At 43.3% G+C, this 21,607-nt stretch overlaps 1 protein-coding gene across 6 annotated transcripts in view; it reads left to right on the top strand.

Annotated features, from left to right (window-relative positions):
• The first annotated feature begins 2,116 nt into the window (after positions 1 to 2,116).
• The window catches only part of REPS2 (RALBP1 associated Eps domain containing 2), a 227,911-nt gene continuing 208,420 nt past the window's right edge, over positions 2,117 to 21,607 (top strand). For all 6 annotated transcript variants that reach the window (XR_015728266.1, XR_015728265.1, XM_087871424.1 and 3 more), the window contains exon 1: positions 2,117 to 5,505. Coding sequence is in view for 4 of the 6 variants with exons in the window: in XM_087871424.1 (XP_087727550.1) it covers positions 5,284 to 5,505 (222 nt within the window). In the remaining 2 variants the exon portion in view is untranslated. The remainder of the gene's footprint in view (positions 5,506 to 21,607) is intronic.

Here is a 21,607-nt window from a genome sequence, read left to right as displayed (position 1 = left end):
TATTAGACTTCGTGTCTTTTATTCTAATTAAGATTGGCTTTGTTTTTCTCAATGTTGAATTTGTCCACAGATATGTGATCATATCAGAGTTAAAATGCCTTAATTATAATGACATTCAGTTTTCTGTCTTTAGTTTGGTATCAAAGTTAGAATAGAAATTAAAACTCTTAAGAGTTGAGTGCCTCAATGGAACAATGTCTCCTGTAGATGGAAGTAAGATGATGACCGTGCTATTATTCCTAATGTTACTAAAGACTTTATAGCCTATGACCGTGATGGCAAACCTATGGCACGCGTGCCGGAAGTGGCACGCAGAACCATCTGTCCAGGTACACGAACCATTGCCTGTTGCTCTTCTGGGTTCTGGTGTGCTGGCCAGCTGGTTTTCACCTGCGTGGGGAAAGCTGCCTGGTGTGCATGTGCGCACTGGGAAAATCTGGTTTCCGGCCTGCACATGCACGCTGGCCACCTAGTGTTCGTTCCAGCTGGCCAGTGCTCATGTGCACGCCAGAAACCAGAATATCAGCTTCCCTCCCTCCCCGCCTGAGCAGGCTTCTTGCGCACCTCCAGCCCGCGGCACTGACAGGCGTCTGGCTCGTGTGTACAGGGCAGTGTTTGTTGGCTGGGTGGGTGGCTGCCCCGCCCACTGCTCCTGCCGCCGCAAGGGGGCAGCAATGGTTCTCACGCTGCCGCTTCTGGCCAGGATGCTGGAGCAGCCAGGAGGAAAAGGAGCCGCCGTTGGGGAAGCGAGCTGTCCCAGGAGGGCCGGAGGAGAGTGCAGCATGGAGACACTGCCAAGGGGTAAGAGGCGCACTGGGCCGGTCGGGAAGTGGGAAGGCGCCGCCGAGGGATAAGAGTGGGGGTGCGCTGGCTTGTTCTTAGTGGCAGGCTGGGGGAGTGCTTCATCCTGGCCAGAGTCGGGGTGAAGCTCTCCCGCCTGCTGGCCCCCCAGGTTGAGCCCTGGGAACACCAACGCCCTTACCTCCAAGGCCAGGAAGGGGCTCTGGCTTTCCAGCAGAGGGAGGCGGCACTCCCTGCCCAACTTTCCCTGTCTGGGTCTGCGGAACCAGGTCGTTGGTGGAGATGTCCCGCCACCCCGGTGGGGACCGGGGGACAGGCAGGGAAGTGCAAGGATCCCCGAAAGGCCAGGCGGAGCCAGCGCATTCGTGCCAGAAACCGGAAGACCATCTACTTTTCGTGCCAAAAAGATTTGCCAACACCGGCCTAAGACCTAAAGTTTCCATAGCCTACACTGCTTCTGTTGCGTACTTACATGCTCGATTACATGAGCTCACCTTGAAAAAAATTAATTTATCTTGAATATAAGTGTTAAGAAAATTATTAACTTTGAGCCCACCCTTGTAAACATGGCCAGTTTTCTGGTAATATAATTTTTAAAAAGTGTGTATACTTAAAAATCCATAAATAAAATGGCTAAGGATAGAGTAGTAGGTAGATACTGTGGTTCTCTAGAATCTAGGCTGCAATTCCAGCTAGGCTCATATAAAATGCTTAATAATCAGGTATGATTAAAATTGAAAACCAACAAAAGTTTTCTGTGCGTGCCATACAATTGCAGTTTTCATTGTTAAAAAATTAATAGCAAGAAACAATTTAGAGCTTGAAATTCAACAATTTACATTATTGCACTATGTTAATCTACATAAATTAACACACAAAATTTAATAAATTTAAAATACATTGAATATTTTTTCTAGCACAGTATATAATTGTTTCAATTGCATCAACCATCAATTCAGAGTTACAAATATACTCACTTCTGTTCATTTAGTAATTTAAAACAATATAAAACTCTTGATGACAAGATGCATTTTAAAAACTCTGACTAACAATGTTTATAAAGTGTGGGAGGATTAAATATAGCTACATCTTTACCTGCATCGATGTCATAGCCTTTCCTTCCTACTGAGGAATATACTGTGTTTTCACAAAAAACTAAGATGGTTTTTAGAAACAGATCTTACATTTCCAAAAAGTGAGAACCAATAGTCTTAGATATAACTTTATATTAGTTTCTTAAATTATATCATAAATGATATTCAAATTATTTTGAATACACACACACACACACACCATGTTGGAAAATACTTTTATCAGTTTTAATGCCTTTACTAGTTAATAAGGGCAAACAACCCAAGGCAGTGAACATATCCAACACATCTTCCTTTTCCGATTTTTCACACAACAACCCTGTGTGGTGAATTAGGCTGATGTATGTTATTGTTGGCTTATTTATGGCTGTATGTTATGCAGCCTGTATGTTTTTTTATACAGGTAGTTCTCATCTTATGACCACAATTGAGCCCAAAATGTATGTTGTTAAGTGAAACATTTGTTAACTGAGTTTTTCCCCATTTTATACACAGTTGTTAAGTGAATCACTGCACTTGATAAGTTAGTAATATAGTTAAGTGAATCTGGCTTCTCCATTGACTTTGCTTGTCAGGAGATTGCAAAAGATGATCACATGACCTTGGAACACAGCAAGTCAAGTACAAACCAATTGCCAAGCATCTGAATTTTGTTAACATGATCATGGGGATACTTCAAAGGTTGTAATTGTGAAACTTAGTCATAAGTCATTAGTCATAAATCATAACTTCAGTACCATTGTAACTTTGAAAGGTCACTAAATGAACTGTTGTAAGTCGAGGACTACCTCTACCTTGACTGTAAATTATGTTATATAGTTTTTGATGTGGCTTGATGTATTTTTATCTTGCATTTTTTTTAAATTTCCTGTAAGTCACCCAGTCATGTATTTGTGTCAAATGGCTGCATAAATTAGAATTATATAAATAAACTTGGTAGTCGAGCAACTGGACATTCGCTTCTGACCACCCACCTAGAAAATCTAAACTTGCCCTACCAAAGTAGGGAGCATGAAAGGTGATTGTTTTCTTGCTAGAAAGTGAGATGGTAAGGGGAGTACCACAAATCACTTTCCTTAACCCACATGCCATCAGTAAGGGCAGCATCAATATATTGGCTCTATTACTGTGTGAGAATAGGGCTAAGTAATTAAGTCAGCACATTTTATGCTGCCATAGTTTTCTATCACCTCAAGGACTGGTAGAAGTCCTCTTTATAATCTAGCCATCTGGATGAGTTCTAAAATCAAGCATTAGATCCTTACTTCTACTGCAAGTTATGTAAAACATAAAAACTACTGTTTCCCCGAAAATAAGACCCAACCAGAAAATAAGCCCTAGCATGATTTTTTAAAAATGCTCCTAATATAAGCTCTATCCCTAAAACAAGCCCACTAAGATCGTCAGCCCGGGGGGGGGACAGGGGGTAGGTGGGTGTGGCCAGCACAGAAGGCAGCGAGCATGGGGTGGGGGCGACGGTGTCCAGCAGCAGCCTCAGTCCACCCGCCCCTTGGCTGCCCTGCACATCCTCAACAAGATTGTCAACAGAGATGCCGAGAAGAAGGGGGGGCAGGAGAACGAGGAGAGTAAGAAGAAGAAAGATGACAAGGAAAAGAAGAGGGAGAAAAGCAAGGCCAAGAAAGAAGAGAAGGAGGAGAAGTAATAGTATTAGTAACCAGGTTAACTGTAAATTAAAAGGATTAAATTGCTCCAGGCTGCTCTGGCTGAAGGTTCTTGCCTGTCGGTGGCTTGGGAGGGACTGAGAGCCAATTGAGTTCACAGCTGCCTGAAATGTTTTTGCAGCAGCTGCTGGACATGGGCTGGGCAGTCCATTTCAGATTTTATATACAATAACTATACTTTCTCTGGAACCAAGATGACAACATAAAATTCTGCCAAAAAATGCGCACACCCACCCACAATATAATCCATCTCCATGGATGTATAATTTCTGTATTTTTATTAGCATTTCACTTAAACCTAATTGTATTCCCTCACCACTTACCAATTTGTAATTACACTACAATTTTTCTCCTGAAATGACTTAAAATATGTCATAATCAAGAATAATAAAATATTGGCAATATTAAAGTAAAGTTTAATTTAAGGTGCACCTGCAATAACAGGAGGGGCTTACTTTAGTAAATTGCACTATTTTAGCTTTGGAAAATCTTAAGTGGAAAATAATTACATGGTTGAAAATCAGCCACAGGCAATGAATCCCCATTTTTGACACAGAGGGTGCTTTTAGGGCAGAAAATGAGTTGGCAAAATCCCCAAATAGCTTAATCCAGGATAGCTACAGAAGCCTGCTATATATGCTGTGAGAAGTTTTATATAAAAGTATATGTTTTATACTGTTTCCATTTTCCTTTAAAAGTTTAACAGAATCCATAATGGTCTGAGAATCAATATCTCCACTACGTAATTGACAGTCAAGCTGAAACTAATCAAGTAAAAAATTGGGAAAAATCTTTTACTCAAACTTCCTTAATAAATTACTCAAACTTCCTCCAATACATTACCCAGACCTAATCCACATATCAAAGGAGGCGATCTGCAAACACAAATAGTTAATTAAATTAGATCTCCCAGCAGGTTCACAAGAATAAACATCATAGACATAACTACACACACACACACCTCGTGTCACCCTAGAATCAGCTCAGACACTTCAACATCAGGACAAGGTGCCCTATAAAGGTCTGTGGCTGTACCCCATTTCTCTGCAGCTTTATTCCTATTTGCTTTAAAGAATAAATATTTATTTTTTCTTCACAGCTGTCCGGATCTCATTTTTATTTATTGTTGCGCAATCCTGGCTTGAGTTGGAACCCCAAATTATTCTTCTGACAACGCTCTGACGCAGCAAGTCCGAAACATCAACCTTGCAACAGAGCTCGGCTTTCAGTGTCTTGGAGACGCCGTATACTTCGCCCTGTGAGGTTCATGCAGCCTCCCAGTTCCACAGTCCCTCACACCCGCCACCCCCCAGGGGAAAGCAGCCAACTGCCCACACTATTCCAGCCGATGTGAGGTGAGGTCGCAGAGCCGGAAGACGCTACTCAATCGCGCGTCCCCGAGAGGCTTTTTTCCTTTCTTCCTTCTCTTCTGGCGGGAAAATTGACTCCGCTCTTAAACGCAAAAAGGGCGAAGGCGCGCGGAAGTTCGTTTTCGCTCTTCCCCGCCCTGCTCCCGCCTGAGGGGCAGTACTGCAGAGATAACGCTCTTCCGCACCGGGGAAAGACGAACGGCTGCAGTTCAGCTGGAGAGCAGCCGCTGCAGCCAGGGGGACTGCATCTTCCGCGCCGCAACGACGGAGGATCTTTCCTCCTCCTCTGGTGTGGTTTTGTCCTCGCCTTAGAAAAGCGATTGACGTCCTTTCCCTGAAATGGAACCGGCGGGAACAGCTCTCACAGGACCGGCAGCCGCAGGAACCTCGGCATTCTTTTTGGCAAGAAACGAGCAGCAGTGTTTTTCTGAGCTCTTTTCGCTTTGCGGCGGCCAGCCTACTCCCGAGGCGGGACCGGGATTGGGACCCCCCGCTGTCGGGGGCAGTAAAGTGGCAGAGTTGTTCAGGGCGTCACAGCTCCCAGCGGAGATGCTCCATCAGGTATCTAAGAGACTCAGAGCCGTACGCAAGAGCGTAGGATTCCGAAGTCAGGAAGGGATGAGAGCGTTGGGGTGAGAATTTCGGGATAGAGGGTGTGGCCTCGCCCAGACTGGAAATCTGACATTTGCTAGGTAAAAGCTGGGGAAACTGCTGGCTTGCATCCTTTCTTCCTTTTAACTAGAGTTACACCAGCAGATATTAGTTATACTGAAACATACTAACATATGGTTACTTGGGCCGTTCCTTACCGAATTAAAATCAGTAGTATAACACGTTAAATCAGAAAATAGCCTGGCACATTTTAGCTCAGCTGGTATACTTGCTTTATTCTTTTTAGAATTATGAGAATTAATATGCTTGGGTCAGTTAAGTAAAACGTGGTTTATAACGACGTTAAAACATTTTTCACTGATTTCGCCCTCTCCCCCTTACTTTTCATTCAGATGCACCATTTCAATGCAAATATATTGCTGTAGCAAATATAAGTTGTTTTGTTCAGCTCAAAAAAAGTTTATTAGCCCATCTTATTTGAAAGTACTGGCATTTACCATGGGTAAAAAAGAGTTGAATCCTTAAACTGATATGTAGGCTTTGGTTTTCTATCTGGAAGATGATTTTCAATACTGACTTGAACTGTAGAAATACACTGGGTTGCTAAAGTTTGTAAAAGTATATTGATTGAACTCCTATTGAAAGAATTTGTCAAAAAAAAACCCTAATATCCCACATATTTCCCGGGATGAACACATGCTCCAACTAATGCATATACTAGAACAATAGTTAAAACCATTTCATATAAATCACATTAACAATGAAATTTAAATATAAAAACTATTAAAACAGAGATACCCTGTGAAAGACCAGCTGGTCATTGGTTCCCTTTTACCTATTTTAATTTGGCACAAATTTTAGATATGGTTTTTTAAATAAATTCACTGCTTTTCCAAATTTATTGTAAATCTACTGTGAATCCCAAGTTATTCATTAGTTTTGTTAGATGAAGTTCATACTATTTGAGTATTAGCAAGTTTTGGATTTTTGAATGCTGCTTATTAAATCTTACTTCTAATGTACTGCAATGTTATACACCCATTGAGAGTGGATTTGTATTTTGCTATGGAGAAAAGCCTTCATTTTATGCTGTCTCATCATCCAACATTCTTTGTTTCTTTTTAGCCCACTAAGGGAGAAAAACAAAGTGGGGAAAAATTGGTTGCAGCTGTAGAGACATATTATTGTTTGCCATGTTCCTCCTCCATTACCAGGTGCTGATTATGATGTCTTATTGTCAGAGATATTATTTTTATCTCCATTTTCTGGCATGAAATCCTTAGCCTTTGTGTCAAAATTTGACTCATAATTTTAACTTTTTCAATTTTTCAAATATCATTTTATTATATTTATTATATTTAAATGCTACCTATTTGAATAGGTAGCTTACAACAGCAAATTGTAAACATTTATAAGCTCCAACATATTAAAAATTGAAATTGTTTTAAATATCTACTGGTATTTTCCATTAAATTCACTTTCCCCAAGCTTTATGGAAGAGGAAGATCTTTGTTTACTCTCTAAAGGACAAAAGGTTGAAGGGCCAACCTTAAATAAGAGGGTAAAATTCTTCCAAAGTGCCTTGTTCTGGATAAATATCTCTCTGGGTGAGGACCCAAAACATCTCCCAACAGTACATATTTGCTTAATAGTTTCTACCTAGAAAAGATAGTCCCAAGGCCTGTCATGTAAGTCATTTCACTAGCATTTTTAACAATTGTTGCTCTTTCATCTTTAGATTGTTTAATATTTTCATTGGGGGAGAGGGACATGCATAATTATTAGTATACTAGTCATATATGTATATGACAATACTTTGTAATGAATTGAAGAAAGAGCTAGTTTGGTGTACTGGTTAAGGCAGGCTAAAAACTGGGAGACCATGAATTCTAGTCCTGCTGTAAGCATGTTGCTATGTGGATAGCTTTGGGCTAGTCACTTTTGGCCATAAAAAGAAGACAAGGGGCAACCCCTTTTGAAAATCTTGCCAAGAAAATGCAGGAACCAATCCAGGCTGCACCTAGAATCAGTACCGACTTGGAAGGATACACAGAAAGAAAAAAGAATAAGAATTAAAATGTAAACTTGAATTAAGAAATAATTTTGAATTTTAAAAACAAATATTGGTTTCAGAGTGAATTATTTGCCTTTATCCATGAACAGTTAATTCAGTTTAAAGCTGCAAAGGAGAGAGAGGTGTCTGATCACCTATACATATGTGATGCTATTTTATTGAGAGACCACCTGGCCTTAAAACTACAACTGGGTAAAAATGAATGTGCCCAGTCACTGATTGCTTCATTCTCAACTTTCTTTTATTCTGTAGGGGGAAGAATGTGGGTAACAGAAGGTGCTGCAGTTTTATTCTATCAGATAATTTTGTAATTAAAAATTTAAGCTGGAATTTATAAGTGTATACATAATTGCTGTCATAAGAATACATTTAAAAATTAGTTCACAAATTTTCCAGAGTGCTGCTCCCACTGTCCATAGCTGGGACGTTCCCTCAGTTCTTGACACTAACTGAGTGAGAGCTGATTAAACTCTTCCTACTGAGGCACGCTTCCAATCCCATCATGCTCCAGTCTATCACTCAGTTACTGACAAGAGCTGAAGTGAATTGAGAGCTGTGGTGATTATTTTAGTATTTCTTTTACTTTATTCCTTCTATTTCTCTCCCTACCCTTCTACATTGTGTATAGGATTTTTTTGTTATTTTTGATTACCCTTTTCGTGCGTCTGGATTTCCTTTCCTCTGATTCTGCTGCTGTTAGCGTGCGGTGTGTCTGGGCTGCCCGGGCTGCCCACGCTTCGAGGATTTGCAGCCGCCGGATTCCGACTCTTCAGGGCGGATCCGGCTTCACCTTTCTAGCCACGAGCGTGGGCCGAGTGTGCAGGATTGCCGCTATCGCCACTGCTCCTTTCCTGTCATCGGCGGCTTCGGGGTTGTGTCACTCGTTGGTGCGCTCCCCGTGATTCTAACTGCTGTACCCGGCCGCATTGGAGCCAATTATTGGCGCGCAGGCTTGCCGCCAAATTCAAAAGACGCTATGGCTTGAGCGGCTCCGGAGAAGCGTCACGTCTCAGGTGCGCTCTCCGCTGTTGATTCCTCCTGGCGAATCGTCAAGGCCTTCCTTCGCCTGGCTGTCCCGAGGAGCCGCGGGATATACGTTTGGCTTCTGGCGTGAAAGCAGCGGCGGGCACCATTTTGGACGGTGTTGGGAGCGCGCCATTTTAAAGCGCTCATTGCTGGAGCTGTCAATTTTTTTTCCTTGGAGTCTGGGGCTGTCACGCAGTGTCGGGCGACGACCTCCTGGACAGTCTCACAGTCCCTTTGGCCTAATTAATCTACTCTGAGATTTAAAGGGGCCGCCTTTCAAAAAAAAAAACCAATCTGACGGACTCCTTGACAGCCTTTGGCCTACTTAACCTAATTTGATATTTAAAGGGCCACCTCTCCTTAAAAAAAAAAAAAAGTCTGGTCTCTGGACTGATTCCATTGCTCATCTCCATAGTGCCATGGCGGATCCCGCGTTATCATCCGATATGGAGCCCGACCATAGCCCTGAGCACAGACAACCTAAGCGGGCTAAAAAGTCCTCAAAATCGAGATCTGAGTCTTCAAGCCGCAGATCCCACAAGTCAAAAGCGGCTAAGGGACTGGACCGAGATGCCCAGCGCCGCCATAACGCCCTAGAGAGGCAGTGGGACAAGGCCCATCGGGCAGCTGTCGCAGAAGTGGGTCTTGATTCATGTGCCCCTGACCATGCCGCCTCTGCATCCGTGGCTGGCATTTCTTCATCCTCCAGGTCCCTGGCATCTTCACCGGACCGGGACAGTCATGAGAAGGCCCAGATGTCTCAACAACTGCGTTTGTCAAAAGGAGTGTCCCAATCCTTGCCAGATGTGTCAGGAGTGGGCCTAGCTCCATTGCAGGGTCCTGCTCGTGCCCGGCCGGAGGCCATGTTTACCCCGACGGCGGCTGGCCTTCAAAGCTCTGAAGGGGCCACTCCTGCCCCTCCGATGGATCTTCAAGCCTTCTTCTCTTCGGCCTTCTCTTTGTTCCTGGCAGCTGGTCTTCATCAGGCATCTCAGGCTTCATTGCTTCCTTCGACGGTGCAGACAGCCCAACAGCAACATCAGGCCACGTTTTCCCGGGTCTCGAGACAGCCGTCTTCAGCTTCCCAGACTGACTGATCAGGGCGAGGAATGCCCCGAGGACATCGAATTTTCCGACGATGAGGGATTAACCCCGGACGCCCCAGCCTTCACGGGGTTGTTTCATCCTTCTATGTTTAAATCTTTGCTGCACAAGGCCCGAATGACGACCAATTTAAGTTCTCAGGCTCCGGATCCGTCGACCGCCTCGACTTCCACGGGCCCCCACGATGCCTTATTCCATTCGGCTAAGCCGGACAAAGATGTCATTCCATGCCCTCGCCTGTTCTTGGATGTGCTGCAGTCCCCTTGGGGTCAACCTGGGTCCTTAACATCTCCCAGCACCTTGGACAGAAAACTGTATTGCGCAGCACCAGAACTCGAGGATCTTTTAGCTCTTCCAACTGTAGATCCTCCGGTGGCTTCCCTGGCATCCAACTCCGTGGTTTCTACTGATTCCTTGGACGGACTGAGATCTGAGGATCGCAGGGCAGAATTGGCCTTTCGTCGGTCTCACCAGGCGGTCGCCTGGGCTATCAAAACAGCGACCGCGACTTCCTTCTTTAATAGAGCCTCTCTCATTTGGCTAAAGCAACTTCAACAAAGGTTGCCTCCGGAGGAGACTAGATTACATCAGGACATAAATAAGATTGTGGTTGCCACCGAATATTCGGCGGATGCTTCTTTGAATTCGGTGAAGTTTGCCTCCCGGGCCCTAGCATCCACGGTCTCCTCCAGGCGTATATTCTGGCTCCGACACTGGAAAACGGACCTTAAGGCTAAGTGGAGACTGGCGTCTGCCACTTATAAGGCGCCTAACTTGTTTGGGCCGGCATTGGAGCCGCTCTTGGTAGAGGATCAAGACAACTTCGTACCGCCGTACTGAGAGGAGGTACACCCTATATAGCCAGCGCCAGCCCTTTCGTTCCTTTTCTGGCACCAGCGGCTCCTCCTTCCGCAGACCCTATTTCTCTGGGTCCGATCGTCCCCAAGGAAGGGATTTCGTGAACATGGCAGGTTTCAACAGCAGTCTAAGCGCCCCTTCCGTGGGTCCAACTACCAGCAATCCCGCAGAGGCAAATGACTCACCCCTGACGGGTTCCATCGGCGGGCGACTGCGCCTATTTCATCATCAATGGACCCATTCAACCAAGGACCTTTGGGTATTGTGTACAATTTCTTCTGGTCTCTCTATCGACTTTGTGGGACCTCCGCCGAGTCGTTACGTCCCCTGCCCAGTTCCAGCCTCGTCGGATCACCACCGGCTAATGTTGATAGAAATCGACCATCTCCTTCACATCCAGGCGATAGAACCTGTCCCCTCAGCCCAACGGGGTCAGGTTTTTATTTGACCTTTTTTCTGGTACCCAAAAGTTCGGGGGGCTGGAGAGGCATCCTGAACTTAAAACGGTTGAACCTGTCGGTCCTGTACCGCAGGTTCAAAATGCACTCGCTTCGATCGATCCTGCTGGGAGTGCGTCACGGGGACTTGCTTCAATCTGTGGAACTCCGGGAGGCTTACTTACATGTCCTGGTGCACTCCAATCACAGACAGTTTCTGAGATTCCAATACGACGGAAGGCACTTCCAGTATCGGGCGATGCCATTCAGCTTGTCCTCAGCTCCACGCACCTTCACGAAGCTGGTGGCGGTCGTTGCAGCCGCACTCCGTCAATACCCGGTGCGAGTAATGTGCTACCTCGACGATGTCCTGATCCTATCATCATCCCCCGATCAGGCAGCACGAGACAGGAGCCTCGTTCTGGATACCTTCCAACGCCATGGGTTCTCGATAAACCTCGAGAAGAGCCACCTGGTCCCAAATACGAGGCTCATTCATCTAGGAGCACTCATAGACTCGGTTGGAGGGCAGGTTTTCCTCTCTCCAGACAGAGCTCAAAGCATTTACGACCTGGTTCTCCGCATCCGTGCACTGGAGAAGGTGCCTCTGATTCTTCTCGTGCAACTGGTGTCCTGCTACAATATTGTTCCGTGGGCACACAGATACTCCCGAGCATTACAGTGGTTCCTCCTCCCCTTTCAGCGGTCGGGACGCTCCTCCTCGAACCACCAGGTGTACCTACCTCCTCAAGTCCGCCTGTCCCTGACTTGGTGGACGTCGCCAGCGATGCTCAAGGGCTGCGACTTTCTGGAGCCGGAGAGACTTACCTTAACATCAAATGCCAGCCTAAAGGGTTGGGGGGCGCACCTCGGCAACCTTGTGGCTCAGGGCCTGTGGTCACCAGCAGAAAGTCTCTGCAGCATAAATCTCCTCGAGTTGCGAGCGGTCCGGCTGGCCCTCCTGCACTTCCGCAGTCTAGTGGCGGGCTGTCATATTCTGGTCCTCACGGACAATACAGCGGCCAAAGCGCACATCAACAAGGAAGGGGGCACAAGGTCCAGGACGCTAATGTCCGAAGCGGAACATCTCTTCAGCTGAGCGGAGCGTCACCTATTATCCATGAAGGCGGACCACATATCGGGGGTGGACAACGTACGAGCAGACTGGCTCAGCCGGGAACAGATCGACCCGGCGGAGTGGCAACTCCACCCTCGTCTGTTTCACGAGATTTGTCAACAGTTTGGGACACCGGTGATAGCCTTGTTCGCCTCTCGGAAGAATGCTCATCTGCCTCGCTTTGTGTCCCGGTATCCGGACCCGTTGGCTGAGGACCGCGACGCTCTCACCTGTCAGTGGCCAAAGGGCCTTCTCTATGCGTTCCCTCCCATCTCTCTCCTCTCCCGCGTTGTGAGGAAACTGCTACTAGAGAAGGCGGATTTAATCCTGGTGGCTCCCAACTGGCCTCGCAGGGCCTGGTATGCAGACCTCGTCGCTCTCTCCGTGGAACCACCTTGGGTGATCCCACCAGACCAACTATCGCTTCACCAAGGGGCCGTTTGTCATCCGGAGCCCCTGTGGCTCCACTTGGCCGCTTGGCATTTGAACGTATCATCTTGAAGAAGGCACATCTGCCAGATGATGTTGTTGAGACTATACAAGCAGCCAGACGTCCTTCCATGTGCCGTATTCATGAGGCCTCCTGGAGGGCCCTCTGTACCTGGGGAGCTGCAAGACATGTGGACCCCACCTCTGCCAACGTGAAGGAGGTCCTAGAATTTCTGCAGACGGGACTTAAGAAGGGCCTAGCTCCCGCAACGTTATGACGCCAGACAGCGGCATTATCCACCGTCTTGAAGTGTCCGCCCTATGACTCTCTCTCTCACCATCCACTTATAAAAGGCTTCCTTCACGGCGCTACAAACTTGTGTCCACCTCAAGTACATCAGTACCCGACCTGGGACCTCCCCCTTGTTCTACAGGCCCTGACGTCTCCACCCTTTGAACCTCTGGCTTCGATTTCCTTGAAACATTTATCTCTGAAGGTGGCGTTCCTTCTAGCCATCACCTCCACTCGAAGGGTGTCTGAGCTTTCGGCCTTGTCAACTCGGGATGACCTTTGCATCTTTAGGGACAGTGTAGTGGTTCTGAGACTTGATCCCATGTTCGTCCCAAAAGTGAACTCCCTATTTCACCGGTTGCAGGAACTCACCTTGCCGGACTTCTGTCCGTCCCCACGGAACTCCACTGAACGACGCTGGCACAAACTTGATGTGAAACGAGCCCTTCGTATATACATTCGCAGGACTGCCACCTTTTGTAGAACGGAGGCCCTGTTGGTCTCTTTCCACCCGGCCTCCTTGGGCCAGAAGGTATCCGCGGCCATGGTTGGCAGGTGGCTCAGGGCATGTATCTCCTTGGCATATGAGTTGGCGGCGAAACCACTTCCGGGGCAGGTTCTACCGCACTCCACTCGCAGCGCGGCCACTTCTGCTGTGTGAACGACTCAGGCATCTGTGGAGGACATCTTCCGGGCTGCCACGTGGTCCTCCGTATCACAGTTCATACGCCACTATAGGATCGACTCGTACGCCTCGTCGGACGCATCCTTTGGTCGGCCTGTCCTGCAGAGTGTTGTTTGTGACAGGGGTCCGGGGGCATCCAGTCTCCCGCCCTAATCATTCGAGCTTGGGTATGTCCCAGCTATGGACAGTGGGAGCAGCACTCTGGAAAACGAACGTTGGCTTACCTGAACGTTCCTTTTCGGAGTGCTGCGACCACTGTCCATTCCCCTCCCTGTTTTGTGTTCTGGTAATTTCTTGCTTCTTGCAGACTGTCTGCCTCATCCCGGAATGAGGATCTGTTTTTTTCCTGTTGACTCACCGTTGGACTTCACTGTTGTGCCTTGCTGTGCCTTCGTGATAGACTGGAGCATGATGGGATTGGAGGCGTGCCTCAGTAGGGAAAGTTTAATCAGCTCTCACTCAGTTAGTGTCAAGAACTGAGGGAACGTCCCAGCTATGGACAGTGGTCACAGCACTCCGAAAAGGAACCTTCAGGTAAGCCAACGTTCGTTCTAAAGTTCTTTTCATGTGCCCATTCTGCCTGCAGTTATTGGATTGTTCTTTCAAATTGTGTAAGATGGATCACTATGGTATGTTTTCTGCCCTCAAGTTTTGTTAATGTATTAGAAAAATCTTGGTAGGTGATTAAGACTAGATTCCTAGATTTAGGAATGAAGCTTCTGAATCAGGATATATACATACAACGATAAGCACCTCTTTCTTATAAAGCTAATAGGATGGTGGTAACTTAATTCATTTTAACAACATATTTTTATTTCTTATAATACTATTTTGGATTAATCCTTTATTATCCTTTACACTAAATGAAAAAAATAGAACAAAGTGTAGGCTTTGTAGCAGTGGTGAAATCCAAATTTTTTTTACTACAGGTTCTGTGGGCATGGCAGGGGAAGGATACTGCAAAATCTCCATTCCCACCCCAGTCCTGGGCGAAAGATATTGCAAAATCTCCATTCCCACCCTACTCTGAGGCCAGCCAGAGTATTTGCCATGGTATTTGCCGGTTCTCCGAACTACTCAAAATTTCCGCTACCGGTTCTCCGAACTGCTCAAAATTTCCACTACCGGTTCTCCAGAACCTGTCAGAACCTGCTGGATTTCACCCCTGCTTTGTAGGTTATATGCAGTTATATAAGCAACACTATTCAAAACACTGCACAGAGAAACTGTGTTAAACTCTATAACTTGGGAAGCAGGTAAAACTAGTTAAGCTTAAAGACATTAATAACTATTCTCTTTCCCAAGAACTGTCTCCCATTAACTCCCTGTCATTGCAAGCAGTTAGTAATCTCTTGAGCACCTGTATTTTGGTTTTTGGTATATTTTCATAATACAGAATCTTATTTATGTCACTTACTATGAAACAATGGACCTCAGTGCACTTTGATCACTGGGTGCAAAAGATAGTCAATAGGGGACTTGATTTGCAAATCTGGAAATACCTTTTTCTATTATTTGGGACCTTGTTCTTTGCTCAAGGTGTAGAGAATCTATCTCTAAACATAGTGTTAACTTGCATCACCTTGAACAATGCTTTTGTTTCTTTAGAAGTGTATTTGCAGCTATTCTTTTCTGCTGTAAGGTCTTAATAAAAATCAGACTTTGATATTAGCAAAATAGTATATACCAAGTTGTTTAAGCAAGATATGGAATGAATTAACATAAAAATAAATAGGTGATACAGCAATTCTGAACAGTTTTTTCCTGTTGTTTTACTTCATAATACTTGTTAAGCGTTGAAATTTATTACTGTTTCAACCTAGCAATTAAGACCTCAAAATGCTAGACAAAGGTTAGTTCTGTCAAACTCTACAAAATGTTGGTAATCCTTATAGAACTGAATCAGAAAATAATATACTAAATGCTTTTAAATTCACCATGACTTTGAATTGGCAAAGCATGGAGACCATTCTCCGCAAAAATTCCATTTTTACACGTGCTTTAGATACTTGCTTAACAAGGATTTATAGCCTTATAGTTTTTCCAATCTTGTTACAAATTTTCTATGTTTTATTGAAACTGATTCAAAGTTTGTACAAAAGGAGAATTCAATACACTTGAAAAATAGATCTTTATTGACATTTTAGTTTTTATATTTTGCTATCCTTTTTCAGGGCTAAAGATAATAGAGATAATTAGGCATGCTCTTCTTAAATGGATGTGATATGACAGTAATTAGTGTAACACAAACATTGGCAATAAAATATATACATGATAGACAAATGATATACATATTTTTAGAATGAGAGGAATCAAAGCTATGTTAATGTGCAAAACTAAACAAAAATATCAGTTGTATATTAAAAGAATATGTGTTCTTTCATTATTGATTTTAATGTTTTAAAGTTTAGGCTGTTAGAGTCCAGAGTTGTTGGATACGAGAGAGGTGACAAATAAATTGCCTAAACAAATCAATAAAACAATAAATAAATGGAAAAAGTCCCATATATTTTGGAAATTTATCAGGGAAAACATTGATAGGATGACTCAAAATATTCTTCATTTAAATTGCACCTTGTTCATATTCAATAATTTAGCTTCTGGTATGTTTATCAGCCAGTAAAAACAGCATATGTTGCTTTACAAGTAAACATTAACTGTACGTACTGTAAAATGCTCAGTATAGCTTTAAATAGTATAATCTTCAATTATCTAGACCAGGGTTGTCAAACGCAATTTCAATAAGCGCCGCATCAGGGTTGTGTTTGACCTCAGAGGGCCGGGGGCATGGCCAGGATGGGCATGACAGCATTCAGCCTCCTGCAGCACTCTGCCAGCCAAAACGGGATGTGGGGTTAATTACAAAAGGTGTGAACTGCACAGAAAATGCCCTTTTGTTTGGTTATGAAGAAATATCTCCAAAGTCAGATGTAGACTAAATGTAAACTTATTTTTAGCTACACACCTTCCCAGCAAACAGCAAATTTTGAAGCTCCGGATAAAGAGGATTCATTTTAGGATGAGTAACCACAGTTTGCATGTTAGAGGTTCCTAAAGTAATGCTGGGAAACTCCGTATTTTAAAGAACATTTGAGGGAGGGGTGCAGAATAGCCCTTCTCTGCCTGAGGCTGTAGAGACCCAGCACCAATCAAAACACTTTTTGTGAAGCAACTGATCAACACTGACAGGATAAGCCACTAGTATATGAAAATAAGAGCAAACTCCACTCCCTTCTAGTACTGATGATGTTGCCTAGTTTGGTAATGAAACATCTGCAAGAAAACCAAGTTCAGAGAGCTTGGACCCCACATATTTGAGCTACAAATATTCTTTTCTGTTGATAAACACTTTTTGATTAGAGGGACTCAGAGCCTGCCTTATATGAGATGGCTCCCAGTGGATTTCATTCTAAATTTTGATATGATTTCTGTAAATAAGGAATGTAGAATTATAATGGCTGAGTCTTTGATCCTTCATACATCAAAAAAATACAAAGCTAAGGGATAAACAAATAAAAAACAGATTTGAAAAAAGAAAAGGCTCAGGAAAGAAAATGAGTGAAAGTGTAAGAAAGAAAGAGGAAAAGAAGGAAAACCGAAAAAGAATGACTTCCAACTTTTTTTGGTACAAATATAAGTAAAAAATATATCAAATATATCAACTTTTAATTTCAGTTCCTCACAAAAATCCAGTAATGTTTCATATCGCTTTAATTACTATTTGTTAAGGAAACCACAACTGATTTATTTAATTGCACCAAACTCTAAATAAAACAGGAATGGAAAATCCTAAATTCTAGTCTAGACCATGCTTCTCAACTTTGGCAACTTTAAGGTGCATAGACTTCAATTCCCAGAATTCCCCAGGCAGCATGAAGTTTGCCCATCTTAAACTTGCCAAGACTGAGAAACGCTGATCTACTGATAGGGATTTTTTCATTCCTCTTTTACTGGTTCTTACTTATGAGCAATCATAATGCAAAATTCTCACTCCCATCCCATCCCAGAGCAACCACAATCCCTTGACTAATCTGCTTTCCAGTTCGGTTCTTCTGCGTGCAGGACAATAACAGAAGACCATGTGACTACCAGTTTTTTAAAAAAGTGCAATCAGACTTTCCAACTTCTTGTGGGGGAAAAGATCTCCCTAAATTAGAAGGTCTGATTGAACTTTTTTTTAAACTACTAGTCACATGGTCTTCTTTTGTTGCCCTGCATGCCGGAGAACGGAGCAGGCCCACGGGCCTTGAATTTGACACCCCTGATCTAGACCAACCCAAAATAATGCAATTGTATATTGTATTTTTGAATTTCATACATTTTGTTCAACAAAATAATTTATACACAAATTATAAAGCATAATAATAATACTACATTTTCAGTGGCTAAAATTCAAATAAGTATAATTAGAGCAAAAGCAAACTAAAATGATGATTATTGATAATTTTGCAATGACAAATTTAAGAGGTTGTGTTTCTAAGATTTTTTGTGAAGTCCACTTAAAGATAAAATAATATTCCAGATAAGCTCCAGTATAATTTGGTCTCATAATGAATCTTTCTAGGAAAGCTGATTTATAAATTGGATAAAGCTCTAGAACCATGATGGCAAACTTATGGCACATGTGCCACAGGTGGCACGCAGAGCCCTCTCTGGGGGCACGCCAGCTGTCACCCATGCCCAGCTCCACCACTCATGGGCACGGTCCTCCCACTGGCCAGCTGGTCTTCGGGTCTCTGTCGCACATGCATGGGCGGCGGGGCACATGCAGGGGATGCGCACAAATGTGTGGGGGCAGGGGCATGCATAGGGGCACTTGCATTGCATTTTGGGGCCTTGCGCGGCACCCCAGCACCAACCTGGAAGCCAAAAATGGGCGAGGGGGGACGTGGCACATGAGGGGGTGGGGGAGCGAGGGAGTCACGCACATGCGCAGGATGTCGCACGTGCATACACAGGAAAGTGCGCATGTATATGCACGGTGGGGTGCATGCGGGGGGTCTTGCACACATTGTATTATGGATGTGGGTGTGCTGGTGCACATGTGAGTGTGCGCTTTCTGTACACGACAAAAAGGTTAGCCGTCACCGCTCTAGAACAAGTTTATTACCTGAATTAACTTGATAACGCCAGGTTATATTCTTTAAAATTTACTGAAATTCTGATACCAATATATTAATTTCAGTCAACAGATGCTGACTGGTTTCTTTAAAATGTATGACCACTTGTATGTGAGTTAACAGAGACTGCAAACAAGCAGTACAGCTACTATTATCATATTGTGACCAAGAAAGATATACTTAGATAAGCACACACATTCAGACTTCCGGTTGGTGATCCGCGGCGACATGGCGTTGAGTGGGTGACTGCTGCTCCTCAATACCATCAGTCACCGTGTTTTGGGGACCCCTCGGGGGCGCAGAGCCTGGAGAGCCTCACGGACGAGAGAGCGAGCCGGGTGAGTGTGAAAGCGGAGCGCAAAACGCTGATCGCAAGACCGGGCGGCTCTGTCAACCCAGCATGCGTGAGTCGGCCAAATTAATGGCCGACGTGAAGCTGCGGTAACCAGCAACCAGATTGAAAGCAAGGGAGATCGGATGCTGCAGTGTTGACAGATACACACCCTTCCTGCATAGGTGAAAGAGGACATCAGGAAGAGGGGTTGGTGAAGTCGGGTGGAAGAGTCTCACGGAGGGGAAAAGCGGCGATTGAAAGTTTCTGAGCAGTTTGACAGAGACAGAGCCCGACAAGCCGGCATTGAATAAAGAAAGATTTGCATCGAAAGTGTGTGCGCAAAGAGGAGCGGTGAAAAAATTTAAGAACAGTATTCCTTTCCTTTTTGCTGTGAATAAAAGTAGATTCATCGGAGGTTGAAACTGGGTGGATCGAGCTTGGCTTTTTTAATGAACAGGAAGTTCAGCCATTAGAGTGACTCGACTGAGGAATAAACTGCATAGCTGGAATGTCAGTCTTGTGGACAGTCTAGCAGCAAGAAATACGATAGAATGCTGAACTTGGATGAATGGTCCTAAGCCCGTAGAAGAATAGAGACTGAGCAAAAAAGAACAGTGTATATCCCAAGAAGGAGAAAAAATTACAATAATAACAATAACAGCGTTGGAACTTCCAGATATTCTTTCCTCAATATCCTGATTGTCTAAATTATAATCTTCAGCAAGAATTGTTAATCTTCCTATAAATTAATCTTTTTTGGTCTAGATATATACGATATATATTTTTAAGCAATAGTATTTTAAATTCTCCTAGATTCATTCCGCTGTTTACAATAGTATTTATAGTATTTAAAATTATAATTATAATTGTAGTTATAATCAAGTATTTAAAATTGTATGAATTCCTATTTACAGTATTTATAGTATTTATAGTATTTAAAAGTATTTACAGCACTTAGTTAAATTAACTGATTTATTGATTGTTGATTAATTGATATATTGACTGTCTAGAATTGAATTATTTAATTAATAATTGCTAAGCCAATCTAATATATATTAACTATATATTATAAGGTATTGTTGGGAAGAGGCTTAGATTTCTAAACAGATATTGATATTGATTGTATATTAGAAATTATCTTCACTTAAAGATTTAGAAGAAATAATTAGGCATAGAAATATATATATATATATATATATATATATATATATATATATAAAAATTAAGGAAAGATAACAGAGGCACCAACTGGTGAATGAGAATTTGGAGTAATATTGAAAGAATAATTAGAGAACAAAATTTTTTTTTGAAAGAAATGACAAGCATGTCATCAACAGTGGTGAAAACTGGAAAAAAGACACCCTCTAATCCCACTATAGCAACGACCTCTCCGGCTACACAGAAATCAACAGATGGTTTGGTAATGCAAACCCTGCAAGCGTCACTAACTTTGATTCAAGAAACGATGATGGCAATGCAGGAAAAAATGTCCAACAATCATGTCGAATTAAAATCAGATATACACGCATTGGACCAGAAAATGAATGAAATCCAAACATCAATATTTAATAATGAGCAACGAATTCAAAAAGCCAAAACAAGAATCGATCAAACCGAAAAGAAATTAGATACTGTGGATCAAACATTGACAAGTCAAAATAAAGAGTTAGAGGATTCGATAACCCAATTAGAGATGGACCGGCTTCCTTCTATTTGCGTTTTCAGAATGTTGTTGAAGATAAAGAGGAAGACCTAGGTGAGAAGATTGCGGAGTTGATAGTAGATGTACTTCAACAAGACAAACAGGCGATAATTAGAGAGTTGAACGACGTGTATAGGGTCCAGACAAATTATGCAAGAAGGAACAAGCTCCCTAGGGAAGTACATGTCCGCTTTGCAAGGAAAAAAGTAAAAGACATTCTATACAACATGACAAGAGAGGAACAGATAAGGTATCGAGGAAAAGAAACAATAATCCTAAAACAGATACCAAGAAGAGTCCGGGAGATGAGAAAGAGATATAGATTTCTAGCAGTACAGTTGAATAAAAGAAATATACTATTCAGGTGGCTCCTTCCAGAAGGGATGCTAATAACCTGGCAAGGAAGAAAAATTAAAATAGAGAGCCTGAGTATAGCACAAGACTTCCTTGACCAGTTGAGAGGTGTGGAAGAAGAGCAGGGTAGCAAAGAAGAACTAGAGACAGCAGCAGTGGAGGAGGAAGCCCTACACCAACAGAACACGAACGAAGCAATTGCAGAGGAGAAGACAGAAGAAGAAGAAGCCGAAGGGAAAAAAGTAAGACCAGTAAGGGCCGTACGAACAAACAAAAACTAATAACCAGACAAGGACATAGAGATGAATGATTTGAAGTTAATATTTGTAAATGTCAATGGTTTAAATGACTACAAAAAGAGAAAACGAATATTAACAAAACTAGGTAAACAAAATGCTGATATAATGTGTTTACAAGAGGTGCACATAAAAAAAGAAGAGGGTAAATGTTTAGAATATAAAAAATTTGGCCAAACATTTGTTTCGTTGGCAGAGAAAAAGAAGGGGGGGGTGGTAATGT

This window comes from Pantherophis guttatus, chromosome 5 (assembly GCF_059756535.1).
Source record: "Pantherophis guttatus breed Tessera chromosome 5, ASM5975653v1, whole genome shotgun sequence".
In the NCBI taxonomy this organism is placed as follows: domain Eukaryota; kingdom Metazoa; phylum Chordata; class Lepidosauria; order Squamata; family Colubridae; genus Pantherophis; species Pantherophis guttatus.
Note: the sequence above shows the minus strand (reverse complement) of the source record. Positions and strands in the feature narration are given on the sequence as shown.